The sequence below is a fragment of the Ambystoma mexicanum genome, chromosome 3p, assembly GCF_040938575.1.
Source record: "Ambystoma mexicanum isolate Mex_15411 chromosome 3p, UKY_AmexF1_1, whole genome shotgun sequence".
In the NCBI taxonomy this organism is placed as follows: domain Eukaryota; kingdom Metazoa; phylum Chordata; class Amphibia; order Caudata; family Ambystomatidae; genus Ambystoma; species Ambystoma mexicanum.
This window is the reverse complement of record NC_090925.1, coordinates 1,118,348,122-1,118,363,537: the sequence shown is the minus strand read 5'-3', so window position 1 is coordinate 1,118,363,537 and position 15,416 is coordinate 1,118,348,122. Positions and strand designations below refer to the sequence as shown.

General features: G+C 50.7%; 1 protein-coding gene across 2 annotated transcripts in view; it reads right to left on the bottom strand.

Annotated features, from left to right (window-relative positions):
- AFF4 (ALF transcription elongation factor 4) overlaps positions 1 to 15,416 on the bottom strand; it is a 1,482,962-nt gene that overhangs the window by 379,329 nt on the left and 1,088,217 nt on the right. For both annotated transcript variants that reach the window (XM_069652488.1, XM_069652489.1), the window contains exon 15: positions 7,246 to 7,474. In XM_069652488.1, coding sequence (XP_069508589.1) covers positions 7,246 to 7,474 — 229 coding nt within the window. The remainder of the gene's footprint in view (positions 1 to 7,245; positions 7,475 to 15,416) is intronic.

Below are 15,416 nucleotides of genomic sequence, written 5' to 3'. Positions count from 1 at the left end.
CCAAAGGGGCAGTCTGGGAGGGTGATGTGGAATACGTTGGAGGAACATCCAATGGTAAGAACGTTACCAGTTGGTAAGTAACTTGTTCTTCGAATGGATTGTGTCCTCCAACGTATTCCACATCTTTGATAGACTCCCAAAGCAGTACCAGAAAATGGAGGAGGGAAAAGAATTTAGAGTACCCAATCAGATGGCAGAATAAAGAATCGCCTTACCAAAGGCCATATCTTGACCATGGATTGTATCCAGGGAGTAATGTTTAACATAGGTATGGATAGAAGCCCATGTGGCTGCATCACAAATATTCCTAATAGGAATTCCCCGCTGTAGGGCTGTGGAAGTAGCCACGCCCCTAATGGAATGAGCTTGCAACCCTTCAGGAGGATCTTTGCCCGCCAAACGGTAACATTCAGTAATGGTGAGGATAATCCACCTGGACAAGGTCTGTTTTGTAACAGCCTGGCCCCATTGGTGACCAGCATACCCCACTAAGAGTTGATCGTCCACTCTGACCCTGGACATCCTAGAAAAATAAAAGCTCAGAGCTCTCCTAGGGTCCAGCCTATGGAGACCCTCCTCTTCCTTACCAGGATGAGGAGGAGGATAGAAGGAAGGAAGAACCAGTTTCTGGCTCAAATGAAATTCAGACACTACCTTACGTAGAAAGGAAGGACATACCCTTAGTACAACCCTATACTTGTGGAACAATGCAAAGGGAGGCTTAGATGAAAGTGCCTGCCATTCACTCACTGTGTGAGCAGAAGTAACCGCAACCAAGAACACTGTCTTGAAGGACAATCTCAAAGGACAAGAGTGCAAAGGTTCAAACCGAGCACCCATGAGGAATTTCAAAACCAAATTCAGATCCCAAACCGGCACCTGGAAAGGGGACAGTGGGAACACATTAGTGAGTCCTTAAGAAATTGGGAAATCAAAAGGAACCTTAAAGTAAGAACATTCTTCCGACGAGCGCTTCAAGGTAGACAGCCCCGCCAGGTAACCTTTTAATGGTACCCACTTGAAGGCCCCTGTGGGCCAAAGCAAGAAAGACAACATCACAGGAATGGAACTAGTCGCAAAACTTACACCAACAGCAACGGTACAGGGATTTTGTTGCTGGCCTCCTGGCCGAAAGCAACACCTTCTTTATGTCATCCGGGAGGTCCCAATCCCTATACCTCAAACTTTCAGATACCAAGCGTGAAGGTTGAGAGCCCTGACCTCTGGACGGAGAACCTGACAAGCACCCCCCCCACCCCTCAGCCCCCACACGCCCAAGAGAGAGAGAGAGCAGATCCTCTCGGTAGGGAAGGCGGCGTGGAGGGCAGATGGACATTTCGATAAGGTCCGGGTAACACACTCTCCTTGCCCAATCCGGAGCAATGAGGATCATGTGGGATCTGAACCTCTGCAACCTCCTTAACACTTGAGGGATGACAGGGACTGGAGGAAACGCGTACAGCAGTGGGAATGACCAATCCACTACGAATGAGTCGCCTAAGGCTCCTCACGAAGGAAATTCCCTTGAGCAAAAATCTCTCGCACTTCCGGTTGGTACTGGTGGTGAAGAGATCCACTTGTGGGATTCCCCAAAGGGCGAAGATCTCCAGAAGGACTTCCTGAGCCAACTCCCACTCGTGAGAGATCGTGCTCTGCCTGCTCAGAGCGTCCACATCCGCATTCTCCTCTCCGGCCAGATGAACTGCAGGGAACAAAATTCCTTGCTGGATTGCCCAGAACCAGAGCTGCATTGCCTCTCTGCACAACGGGAATGACCCTACCCCCCCCCCCCTCCCCTCCATATTGTTGAGGTAATGCATGGCCACTGTATTGTCCGTCATGATCAGGACACTCTTCCCCCGCACAGATGGCAGAAAAACCTTCAGGGCCAGCCTGATGGCCCACAGCTTTAACAGGTTGATGTGGAGTTTGGACTCCAACGGAGACCAACGACTGCTGGCGGTCAAGTCTTTGGCATGAGCTCACCATCCTGTGAGGGAAGCGTCCGTCACTAGTCACCATGGTTGCCAAAATGACTCCCCCCTTCATCAGGTTCCCTTTGTTGGCCCACCACAGAAGACCCTGGGAGACCCAGAGTGGAATCTGAACGGGATCCGACATTTTGCCTGAGAACTGCGACCACTGCCATCTTGAGGACCCATTGCAGGGATCTCATTCTCAGCCTGGCCTCTGGCACCAGAAAAATGCAGGAGGCCATGAGGCCTAGCAACCTTAAGAATTCGAAAGCCGCTAGACTCTGGGCATATTGGAACTTGTCCACCATCTGCACAATGTGATGAGCCCTTTCTTGGGAGGCAAGCACTTCCAAGAACGTGTCCAACACAGCCCCGATGTACTGGACCTGTGGGGAAGGTGTCAGATGCGACTTCTTGAAAATGAGGGAGAAGCCCAGCCTGTGGAGGGAGCGACAGGTGAGACAGAGGTGATCCAATGCTTGTTCGGGTGAACGTGCACGGATCAACCAGTCGTCCAGGTAGGGGTAGACATGAATACCCCCTCACCTGAGATACGCTGACACCACCATTAGCTTGGTGAAGACCCTGGGGGCGGAGGTCAATCAGAATGGCAGGACCCGAAACTGAAAGTGCGAGTCACCAGCTGCAAACCTTAGGTACTTTCTGTGCTGGGGATGTATCGGCACATGAAAGTAAGCATCCTTTAGGTCCAGAGACACCAACCAATCCTGAAGTTGAAGGGCCTGGAGGACTTGAGAAAGAGTGACCATCTTGAACTTGTCCTTCCTGAGAAGTTTGTTCAACCAACGCAAGACCCGGATCGGTCTCAACACCCCCTGTCTTTCTTTGGAATAAAAAATATGGGGAACATCATCCTGTGTTCCTCTCCACTAAAGGTACCAGTTCTATAACGCCTTTCTCTAGCAGGGTCAAGATTTCCTGCACAAGGAGCAGATCTGGAAGGTTCAAAGAGATTCCCCAGTGGATTGTCGCAAGGCCGCTTTAGGAAGGGAAGGCAGTATCCCTGGGCTTTTGTATCCAGAACCCACGCATCCGAAGTAATAGCTCGCCATTCTTCAAGATGCTGAGATAGTCTGCCCTCAACCAGCGAACCATGACATGGCCTCATGACTGTTTTGGAGCGGCTGCGGCAGCGCCTGAAGGCACTGAGGCAGCTGCCTGAGCGGCTTTGGCACCTCCATTTCCCTGACGACCATGGGTACTTTTACGCTGACCCCTTTACCCGGAGGCTCTGCTCGTTCTACCAAAGGAGGAGTAGTAACGAAAAGAACCTCCCCTCCGCTGCTGTCCCCTAGGACGCACAGCTGCGCTTAAAGATTTCGCCGCATTTCTCTCAAGGCACTCATCAGCCTTGCTGCCAAACAAATTTGCGCCAAAGGGCATGTTCAAAAGACGGGCTTGCACATCCGGAGCAAAACACGACTTCCGCAACCACGCAAATCTGCATATAACGGTGCGTATAACGGTGCTCGCAGCCATGGACCGGCTAATACTGTCTGCCCTGTCCAAATCCGACTGAAGGGATTCACACATGGCATCTTTGCCATCTTGCACGAGAGCAAGGAACCCATCCCTTTCTTCCCTCTCAGGAATATGCTCAGCCGCAAGAGACACACAGTTCAACAGTGTGTGAAAATCTTGCCAAGGCAGTAGTGGATTTGGCTGATTTTAGCGCCATATTCCCTGCAGAAAACACCTTGCGTGCCCAACCGTCGAAGCGTTGGTCATCTCGATCAGGAGGGATGGTAGGGCACGCCGCATGCCTCGAGGTGGACGTAGCCACCTGAACCAGCAAACTCTCAGGAGTGGGGTAAGATGAAAGATAGCTGGGGTCGCTACCAGAAGGGCGATATTTTTTAGTTAACAATTTGATAACGGAAGAGATTCCGGGGTTTGCCAAGCAGCCACCACCCTTTTCTGCAAGGTCAAATGAAATGGCAACACAGGGTGAGAGGACGGACCATGATCCAAAATGTCTGTTAAGTCATCCTGAATAAAAGCTTCAAGAGGACTGGACCAACTAAGGTATTCAGTTACTCTAGCCATAGGTCTTCTGTATGATGACTCAGCATGGGCCCCTGGCTGAAGCCTGCCAAATTCCACCTCAGGAGAAGTGTCCAAGCTACTAGCATCATGAAGAGACTGTCTTAACTCTTCCAATTGGCTATCCCCTGAAAAGACAGGTGCCACCTCAGGCTCAACAGGATCCAGATCAAAATCTGACCTCTCCTCCGCCTCATAGATGTCATCCAGAGGGAGGTAAAAGTCCTGTCTTGGAACAGCTGAGGGTCTGGAGTCCATAACAGGCCACACAAACCTGGAAGTAGCCTTCCTTGGAGGATCCACAGTACCAGGGATCTCCAATGGTAAATTTCGGCCAAAATGCCCTGAGGGCGCAGATGGCTTCGGCGCAGAGGGTGTCGATGACAAGGCCGCAGACAGCTCCAAAGGCGGGTTTGAAGGCTAAGCTTCAACTTCCGTATCCGACGGACACTGCCCCGACTGAGTTGACGCCGACCTCGAGCCCTTAGCAGGTTTCTGCGGTCTCGCTGGGGATGATGACCAAGACCTGGAAGCACGTCTCTTGCGGCCACCCAGAGCTTTGTCCGAACGGGACCTCGAAGGTGCCCGATGAGGATCACGCTGAGGACCCGGGCCCGAAGGCGCACGAGCCACGAATCAAGACCGTTCCTCGCCGGCTTTATCAGAAGGCACAGACGGATCTGTGCTCTGCAATTGAAAAATCACCAACACCTGACCCCTGAAGGCAGCCCATTCCTCCAGAGTCGAGGACTTAGTTGGACAAGCCACTTTCCTCGTGGCACCATCCTCCGAGGATGACGGGGAAGGCGACCGATGATGACGTTTCCTCTTCCTCGAATGCCAAGACGAGGAATGGCAGGTACCACTCCGGGACCGAGATCCCCCGGACTCCTTCCGACGCAGAGTCGCCCCTTGAGTCATCGGTGGACATACCCTTGGACTTAGATTTACGGGACTTACTGGACTTAGAACCCCTACCTTCCTGAAGGTTTCCCCTACGATCCTGCAAGGCCTTAGCAGTCAGCGACTGGCATTTGGAACAGTCGTCAGTGTCTGACTCTCACTCAAGCACCACAAACAAATGCGATGCGGTCCGTAATCGACATTTTTGACTTGCAGCCCCGGCAAGTCTTGAAGCCAGACCGCAGCGTTGGAGGGGTCGAAGAAGACAGTTACGAAGAATACACGAGTCGCGCTGAGTCTCTGAAGCAAACACATTTGCAGAGAAAACTGAGGCCATGGGCCCCGGGTGTCCTATTTATAACATCCGGTGACGTCGCCCTCGACTGAGGCCTTCGAGGGACATAGACCCGACGCCATCGACGCAGGACGCCCTCTGCCGAAAACGTTCCCGAAGTACACAGCTGTGGACATTACATGTCAAAGATGTGGAATACGTTGGAGGATACAATCCATTCGAACATCGTTTTTCAGCATGCCAAGCCATTACAGAAGGGGGATAAACCATATGCAAATCAGGCTTGGTCCTACCCCCAAAAGGGGCAGTCCAGCCCGAACTGCTAGGTTGCATCCCTTCTGCACGAAACCACAAGCAACCCAGACATGTTTCAGCCTTGTTTGGTGTCATCGGTGAGGAGTAGCAGACTCTGGACCCACGTCTGGGCATACCCATCCCACTCCCAGTTCAGATTAATTCAAAACCTTCCACCCATCACTTTTTTTTGGTTTCAGTTTGTCTCCCTATGAGAGAGAGGGTATGCCCAGATGTGGGTCGCTTGCTTGTTGCGTCATAGGGAACCAAGCTGAATCTCACTGAGGAGGCCCAACAAGGCCGAAATATGTCTGGGGTTGCTTGTGTTTGCGTGCAGAGGGACCTAGCTTAGCAGTTCGGGCAGGGCCGTTAGCATTGGGGGCAGTACCGGACTGTTTTGCATATGGCTGGACACCTTTTGCAATGGTGCAGACGGGCTAAAAAACGGTGGTGTGGAAGGTTGCCCAGAGCAATGCAGGTGGTTCAGATTAATTCGAAACCTCCCACCCATCATTTTTTTGCTTTTTGCTATCAAGCAGACTGCAAGATTTAAACAGGCTATAAGAAGGGGTGGCAAGAGCTGTGGGCATGTTCAAAGCTAAACCTGTTGCGTTGGTGCTTAAGGTTTATAATGGGAAAGCTACCTCTGTTGCTAGGTAGGGCATGGAGCTGTGGGGATTACAGCAATGTTGAGGCCACCCAGATGGTGGAGAATAACATTTTCAAACAATCCTCAATTGGTCCTGAATTTTGTGGCACACCAGGAATCAGGTTGCAGGTATATTAGTGATTTTATCACAGTTCAGCCTTTAAGTCACTGGCTCAGAGTTTGGGGGAACAGCAAAGCTGGTCTAACCCATGAGCTAAATATTTGGTTCCTAGAGATTCCCATTTGAAGATCCCCTGGGTCAGGCATGTAAAAACAATGTTGGCAGAAGCAGACATGGTTCAATGTTTTTATATGGGAGATGTCATGCCTTGCAATGTTCTGGAATCAAAAGTAAGGGTATTCCAGCGTATTCTGGATAAGGGGGAGCCCTCTGAGATACTGAGGCCTGCTAATAGGAAGCATGCAATCATCGGAAGGCCAGGTCTCTAAAGATTTTTTGAGATGGGCAGAGATCCCCTTTCAGCGCATTATAACTAGGGCACGCTTTAATTGTATTGATTTAAAAGCAGTGGTGGCAGCCTGTCGAATGGCAATGAGATCAATCATGAATTTGTTTGCAATGCGCTCAAGGAAGACTTGGCTCATTTTTGTATTGTTTTGTCCAGCTATCTCATCTATCAGAGAGCGCACGCTTAAATCACTCTTGTGGGGTCAGGGATTGCTTCAGTTTTAACCTGCTCTGTGTGGGCGGACTCAGTTTGTTTGGCCTCGGGGCTTATTATCATTTCTAAAAAATGTGTTAACTTTGAGAGAAAAAAGTTTATGAAAATTGTTTGAAATGTAGGTTTCTGTATTTTAAAAATGATGCAGGGTTTTAATGATGGTGGAATTTCTTTGCCGTTGATGTGTAATTAAGTTGTTAATTGCTGTTTTTATAGGAACATTTTGTATTCCCGAGAAGTTTTCTTCTACTACTACTACATAAAAATGAAAATCTACCCAACATGCTCCAATTCCTAAATAATGGTAACAGAAATCTGGGTAGTACACAAAAGACCAATGACTGAGTAGTTTTAATATATCAAAATGAAGCAAGACCATACCTTAGTTTCCTTTGAACTGCTTGTAGACTTCCCTTCAATTCGTTTTTGCTTTGAGGATGAGCTGCTTTTGCTGCAACTGTCCTTATTACTGGTACTGCTGGATTTTAGGGAAGATGACTGGCTGACTGTTCTCTTCCTAGAAACATGCTCTGTTTTAGGGTCTTTCTGTAATACTGGTGCAGGAGAGGGTAATGGGTCCTTTTCTTTAGCTGTACTCTGCTTTGAGGATCTGCAAATGCATTTACAAAACATTTCTATTCAATAAATTAGCAAATAAAATCTGGAAATGTGTACATGGTTAGCAATACGGAATGCATATACATTTGAGAGTTATTTTTTAAATGCAAATGCATTACTCAAAATAATGGACTTGTATGGTTAGTTCTCAGGCAAAAGACATCTCACAAGAAATCATTTAAAACAGATATTGCAATTTTAACAAAAATACAAATGTTACCATTCATAAAGAAACGGTCATGAGGAGGTAAGCATTGTCAAGAAGTAACCGTACTTTTAAGGCACATATTTCGACAAACTAATCATCAGAAATAATTAAAGATCAACAAATAAATTAACTTTTGGTAATGTTCTTTCTGATAGATGTTCCTGCCACAGAGACCTCAATGTAGATATAATCCTGTATCTTCAGCTGGATGCCACGACCCGTGACCCAGAACCCCACTGGCATGGTCACATGCCAGGTAGGGTTAGGGCTCGGGGTTCATTTGGGGCCAGAAGGGCCTTGCATTTTCACTGGGGACTCTTCTGGAGTCAGTCCTGGCGCCTTTGGCGCCAGGCTCATATTTGGAATGGGACTTGAAGGGACTACTTTTTATGTGGAGGCCTACAGCCAACATGGAGGCACCCACACAGTCCAGTCCCTAAGAACCAGACTGTGCGGTGCAGTGTTTTAGGGTGTGGTAGCCCGGACTACTTTACCTGGACTACTTTACAGGGTAGGCTATATAAACCACACCCAAGCTAAAGAACGTGCTTCGCATTATTCTGCAGCCAGCAGCGTAACACTCACTGTGTTTAGAGACCAGCACCCAGCGTTCCTAGAATCGCGGACCTGCAGAGGAGACAAAAGTACATCATTAGCTGTTCCAGCTTACCTGCAGTCTTCCATCCTTCAATCCCAGATGCTCGCGGTCTTCCATCCCGTTGGCAGCATCTTCAGGGTATCGCGCTTGCACCGGAACAAAGCACCTGGGGAGGAGAGAAAAAGGGACAAGGTTAAACAGGTTACTCAAGGCAATCACAGCAGCAACCAAAATTTCCTCACCTAGCTGGGCATATCTTGGCCGGTTCTGCTCCGGAACTCACCGCACGCCCAGAAAGACCATCGTAACCTGAAAAGCAATAAGGAATACAGGTTAGCCCAAAAACACATTAGCGCGCCGCACCTCGCGCTGAACCTACCTTTCTTCATACGCTCCGCGTTCATAAATCCTAGCAGGAGCCAAACCCAAGCAGCGCTCCCAGTGAACCTCTGCATACCTAAGGGGGAAACAATCAGGGAAAGACATTAATAGCCCGAAAGAAAGCAAAGGCCCTCAAAGACTACTATAATCAAACTTGCCTCTTTAAAGACACTTGAATTGGGTGGCATCAGTGTAGTTAACTCGGTCGCTTCAACCCGCAGAAACTACGCGCCCCTGCGCAGACAGCAGGACAGGACAGAGAGCACACCAGACATAACAAGGTGAGGAGGGGGCGTGGCTAGGACGGCCATGTAAAGGGACGTGCTCCGGAGGAGCTCCTTCGATCCTGTAATGATCTGGGAGAAAAAGTGCGTGCACGGATGCCTGTCGGCACTGTGAATCAACATCCTTGACTATAAAGGTGGGGGCCGCACTCGCTGAACTTTCGGTGCATGTGTGATGCACGGATACAAAGTTATACTTATGTGTATGACTGCGAGCCCGGAATCGAAAAGTGGAAACAAAATGGCAGCGGGAACAAAGGGATCATCAAGGGTCATGGGTGCGCCGCAGCGATAACGAACGTAGGGCCCGGACGTTGCCAGCAATGGATGTCAGGATCCTGCTTAAGTTACAGACCCGAAGGGACCGTGGTGTGGAGGAGCGGAGGAAGAGAGGCGGACTGCCCAGGCCACGCTTCTGCTTTGCGGGCCGAGGGACATGACTGAGTCAGCAAGACATCCGAAGATGTGTGCACCCGGAGCTTGAATATGCATGGATTGTAACTGACTAGACCCGCCGAGCGAACCGGAGGCTGACGCTGGGCCTGCAATGAAGTCAAACCGAACGGAGGAGGAACGAGCGAATGTTGTGCCTGGTGCATAGTGCTTATTAACGGGCAGGCAACAATGTAACGGGGGACCCTGGGGCTAACGCGAGAGAGTGAGCGGCAGCGGCAGTATTTGAGAAAGTCGCGGATCGGACTCTGGACATACGGAGTGACAGAAGAGATTCAAAAGGGACAGTCAGCTGATTCAAACAAATATTCCACATGCACTAAGACTGTAGGCTGGGCTGCCTGTGGCAAGGGCGGTCGCCGGAGCTGCGGAGTGTGCTGGAATACAGAGCACCGGGCACGCTCCAGGGGGCCGCCTCCTAGAAGCACTGGAGGTTGAGGAAAAACACGATACCGAGGGGCCCAATAGAGACAGAACGCACCAAGAGGAGTGACCTAGGCCCGAAGCTGGTGGGACTTCATCACAAACTATTGAAGCAGGCCAGCAAAAGAGGCTAATTCGGGACATCTGCTGGTTCCCAGACATAACATAAGGCGGCCCCCCCTGAATCTGGGAACGGGAGCAAAACATCTTGGTCTGCACTGTGAGCTGGATGGCCTCGCGACCGACAAAGCGCTGAAAGGGGAGTGCAATGGGTCAGTGTGTACACATGAACACTGGCCACTGAAGGAGTAAGGCAGAGACTGGAGTTACGACACCAGGAGTGCGCAAGTACGTGGTAGGACACAGTCCATTCTAGGTTTGAGGTGAGCGACAAGGACACACATGGACATAGCCGCAAAGGCCCCATACTGCCAAGAGTGGCCTGGTGCCACATGGACATTTGTGCGTGGGGAGGCGCGGCTGGCATACGCCCGGACAACATAGTAGGATGTCTTCTAAAGTTGTTAGACCCAGGATCAAACAGTCCACGATGGAGGCCTATGCCAAGACGCCACCAGGTGCGGAGGGGGGCAAAAGCAAGGAGACTCCCACGACAGTGGCAGAGACACCGGGCACGATCCAGGAGGTGCTGGCAGCGATTGCAGACTTGAAAGTGGCCTGGGAGACTAAACTGGGCCTAGCAATGAACGAACTGAAAGTGGGCCTGGACCTCAAGATTGGAGCGGTCCAAGAGGAAGTGAACCTGCTGAGACAGGATGTGCGGACGATTGTGGAGCGCACCAGGAACTTGGAGAAGGAGATGGCTCCGAACACGGCGGCGTGTGCCGCGCATGGATTGGAGCTACATGCCCTTGTGGAGTGGATGGGCAACCTGGAGGACAGAGCGGAGGAGGCAGAAGGGCGCGCCAGACGAAATAACATTCGAATTGTTGGCTTGCCAGAAGGAATGGAAGGACCCAGCCCAACAGAATATGTGGAATCCATGCTCGTACAGGAGATAACTGGCGGGGCGCTGACCCATGGGTTTGCGGTTGAAAGGGCGCAAAGGGCCTTGACAAGGAGACCGCCCCCAGGAACCCCGCGGCGACCGCTGATCGCAAAGATTCTGAATTATCGAGATCGGGAGAAGATACTCAAATTTTTCCAGAGAGGAGGAACGATCGAAAGGGGGTCGGCAAAAATCACGGCGTATCCAGACTACACCCTGCATGTACAGCGCAGCAGGATGAACTTTGGGTCGGTGAAAAGGAGGCTAAAAGAAGCAGGCCATCGTTATATGTTGCTCTACCCAGCCAAGTTGAAAGTGTTTTACAAGAACAAATCCCTGTTTTTTGAGTCGCCGAAGGACACGATGGAATGGCTGGACTTGCAGGGCCGCCCTCAGGAAGTGGATATCCAGATGGGAGCTGCAGAAGATAAGTAGCACACGGCTATCTCATCCCTGGTGACATGGCTAAGACATTGGGACTTGAATATAGAGTTAAATTAAGCTTGTGGGGAGTGCGCTGTAATATATAAGCTGGCAGGATCCGTTGGCCCCAACAACCCTAAATAGAGGAGTGGGAGCACCTAGGAGGCATCCCTTGAACCCACTAGTAGTAGACCTAGTTAGGTCACTGTTAGGTCTGTGACGCCCCGCGGGGTCCTAGTCCTCGGTGAGCCTGAGATCCAGGGATGGAGCTGGGCATTTGTTGGGGTAGGGGTTGGGTTGTGTGCAGTGGGGTGGAGTTGGGGTACGGGGGGGGGGGGGCGAATTGTTGAGGTTGGGAAGGGCAAGAGTCAGAAAAAAGGCCATCAAGGGAAGCATCGGAGGGAGGGGCGGATTGTACATCAAGTGGATGGTATCGGGTAATCTTAGAGTGGTGACCTGGAATGTGCGGGGCCTAAACAGTTATCTAAAACGTAATAAAGCGATGCTGTATCTAAAAAGGATGCGTATTGACATAGCCTTGCTACAGGAGACTCACCTCACAAAAGGAGAAGTTGGAGGTGGTCAGGAGAAAATGGAGGGGTAATGTCATAGGGGCCACGTATTCGGCATATGCAAGAGGGGTGATCTCATGGGTGGCACCGCACGTGCCATTTCAGGTGCTCAGTTCGACAATAGACCCAGAGGGCAGAATGGTGGTGGTGACGGGACTCCTGGATAAGTGCATATCATAAACTTGTACGCCCATAACCATGATACAGCGGCTTATTTTAGGTCCCTTTACAGTAAGATTAGCCCCCTTGCGGGTGGCGCGATGGTGTTGGGAGGGGACTTCAAGTGTACCCTGAATCCTAGAATAGATAGGTCAGATGATAAATTAGGGAAGCAGGCGCCAGCGGGTAAAGCGCTGGGGACAATGTTGGAAGACCTAGGCCTAGAGGATGTGTGGAGAAGGCTGCATCCAATGGATAGGCAATATTCGCACTACGCAGCACCACATGACTTGCACACGAGGCTGGATTATGTGTTTGCTGCTGCCGAGATAATGGGAGAAATGGTCAGAGTGGAATATAAGGCTCGGGTACTATCCGATCATTCGCCCTTGGTCGTAGAGTGGCGACATCAACCCCCCAGAGCGCGTATCCCGACATGGAGACCATTGAGCAATATTTTGAAATTAACACAGGCAGTGTACGCTCTGTGGAACAGTATGGGAGGCATTTAAGGTGGTGGAGCGGGGGGTAGCTATATTAAAATCTAAAGAGCTCCAAGGGGGCATTGAACGGGAACTTCAGGAAACGAAAAGAGAGCTGGAGGGTCTTACACAAAATGAGGAGACCACCCGGGAGAACAGCGCCAAGATAAGGGACTTACAGTTAACCGGCAGTGGACTCTGTGATAGATAATGTAAATTAAATTACAAGAAATACACAGAGAGGCTACAAGCAGGGGGGGATAAGCCGGGTAGATTGCTGGCCTGGCTGTTTAAGAGTGAGACCCCCCCGCTCGGTGATCAGAGAGATCAGGGATGTGGAAGGTTGAATCCATAATACGCAGGAGGGGGTAAATGAGTTCCTTAAGTATTATAGACAATTATATGAGGACACAGGGGTGGATATGAGTCAAGACATACTGGAAACAATAGAGGATATGGGGCTGTCCACCCTGGATGACTTAGAACGCGCGGATTTGGACGCCCCCGTCTCCTCGGACGAACTGGAGGTGGTGATCCAACATCTGCCCACATGTAAAGCGCCCGGGTCGGATGGGTTGCCTAGCGAGTTTTACAAGACATAAGCAGGAGCTACTTCAGCCGTTGCTTGCCATGTTTAATGAAGCCTATGAGCGGGGAGAACTGCCATCGTCCCTCCGCGAGGCAGTGATCATCCCACTCCTGAAACCAGGCAAGCCGGCCGTGGAGAGTGGGTCCTATAGACCCTTGTCCATGCTCAATCAGGACAGTAAAATACTTACGGCAGTGCTAGCCAATAGGCTAAAGGAGGGTGATTGGTAAATTGATACACCCAGATCAGACAGGCTAGGCCCCTGGCAGGAATATCACAGACCACCATAGGAGGCTGCACCACATCATTGATTACACCGAGGAAGACAAGGTCGAGTTGGCTATCGTGTCGCTAGACGTGGTTAAAGCCTTTGATTCGGTGCGGTGGCCATGGTTGAAAGCGACCCTGAAAGGATACGGAATGGGACTTGGTTATATCAGGTGGGTCCAGATGTTATATAGCACCCCGATAGTGAGAGTTAAAACAGGATCCACAATTTCAGACAAATGGCAACTCAGCAGGGGGACCAGACAGGGATGCCCCTGGTCACCCATGTTATACATTCTGGCATTGGAGCCGTTGGCGATAGACCTGCGACAACAATACGGGGAGGTGGGGATTTGTACGATAAGTGGCATACACCTGATATAGCTGTATGCAGATGACATGCTCCTCTATTTGTGCCACCCGGAGGAGAACCTGCAATATGTGTTGGAGGTGATGGATCGTTATGCCACCCTCTCGGGCATATCGGTGAACCCCGGGAAGTCTAGTTTGTTCCCCTTGGGAAGGTATAAGTGTCCCGTTGGAGAGGCTGCCTATCCTGCAAATACCCTGGCAGACTGTGACATTTAGGTATCTGGGAGTAAACATTTATCACAGGACAGAGACCGAGCACAAACATAATACAGAGAGAGTGATCGAGGGAGTTAAGAACAGCATGGTGTTCTGGTCTAGATTACCCCTATCTACGATGGGGAGAGCAGCCCTGCTCAAAATGGTGGTTTTGCCCAGACTCTTACATTTGTTTGTGAATGTCCCGTATCCGATTCCCAGAAGCTTTTTCATGAGACTTCATACTATGTGCAGGAGCTTCATATGGGGCAACTCCAGGAATAGAGTGGCCCTGTGGAAACTACAGAACTCGTGTGGCAGGGGGGGCATAAACTTGCCGGACTTTGAACTTTATTATCTGGCAGGGCAGCTGTTTGTGGCCAGGTGGTTGTCGGCAGAGGACTCGGCAGAAGCTAGGCTTTTGCAGGGTAACTCGGCACCATACTTCCTGAGAGAGACGGTGTGGCTACTAAAGAGTAAACATGGTGGGAAGAGGGAAGACTATTGAAGCTGGGCTGGGAGATCTAGCGGAGAACGTGGAGAATGGTGGGTGAACCGGACCCGCTCTCTCAGCATGTATTGCTGGTGGTAAGATGTGGGAAAGACTCTCAATTGCTTGAGGTAGTCCGTAGATAATGGGAACCGGTAGGCTTGGCCACCCTCAGGGATATATGGCAGGAAGGGGAGGCATTGGAATTTCAGAGGTTGCAGGAAGAGACAGGGGTGCATAGAGGCCAATATATAACTTACACCAGGCTCATGAAACGGGTGAGGGAGAGGTGGCCTGAGACGGTGCTAGTGGATGATCCTGACGGCGCCCTGGAAATGATGTATGATGTCTCAGAGGGCGGGCACGAAATATCCAGGATATACAAGCTCCTGAGAGCAAAGGCAGGGAAGGAGCTGCTTCAAGTGAGGCAGGACTGGGAGGAGGAGGTGGGAGGACCCATGACAGAGGGACAATGGGAGAGAACTCAAAGGTACCATAAAAAGGTGTCTCGAAATGCGAGACTCCAACAGATCCAGTTGTATGTCACCCACAGGGCTTACCTGACCCCCGGGAAAATAGCCAGGTTTGGAGGCTCGGCTATACAGAAATGCCCCCGGTGCGGGGCTGCTGCATATGTTCTGGGCTTGTCCCGAGGTGCACAGATTTTGGGACGAAATAAAGACTAAAATGGCCGGTGGGGGAGTAGTGCTCGATGTGGGGTCGGCTTGGGCATGCATGCTCGGGATTTTTCTCAGGCCACGCAATCTAAGGCACATAAGCAAGATGAAAGATCTGGCTTATATCCTGGCCAAGCGCAGGATTGCAATGGGTTGGAAGGCGGCCCACATACCCAGGGTGGAGACATGGTGGGCGGACCTCCTGAGATGGGCGGAAGCAGAATCAGCAGTATGGTTTGAAGCTGTTACCAGTGGGGGAGAGGAGGAAGTGGGCCCCCCTGATAGCCTGGCGACAATTGGTGACCTCTATGGCAAACCCCCACCAGGTTAATTATGAAACAGAAAACTCAGA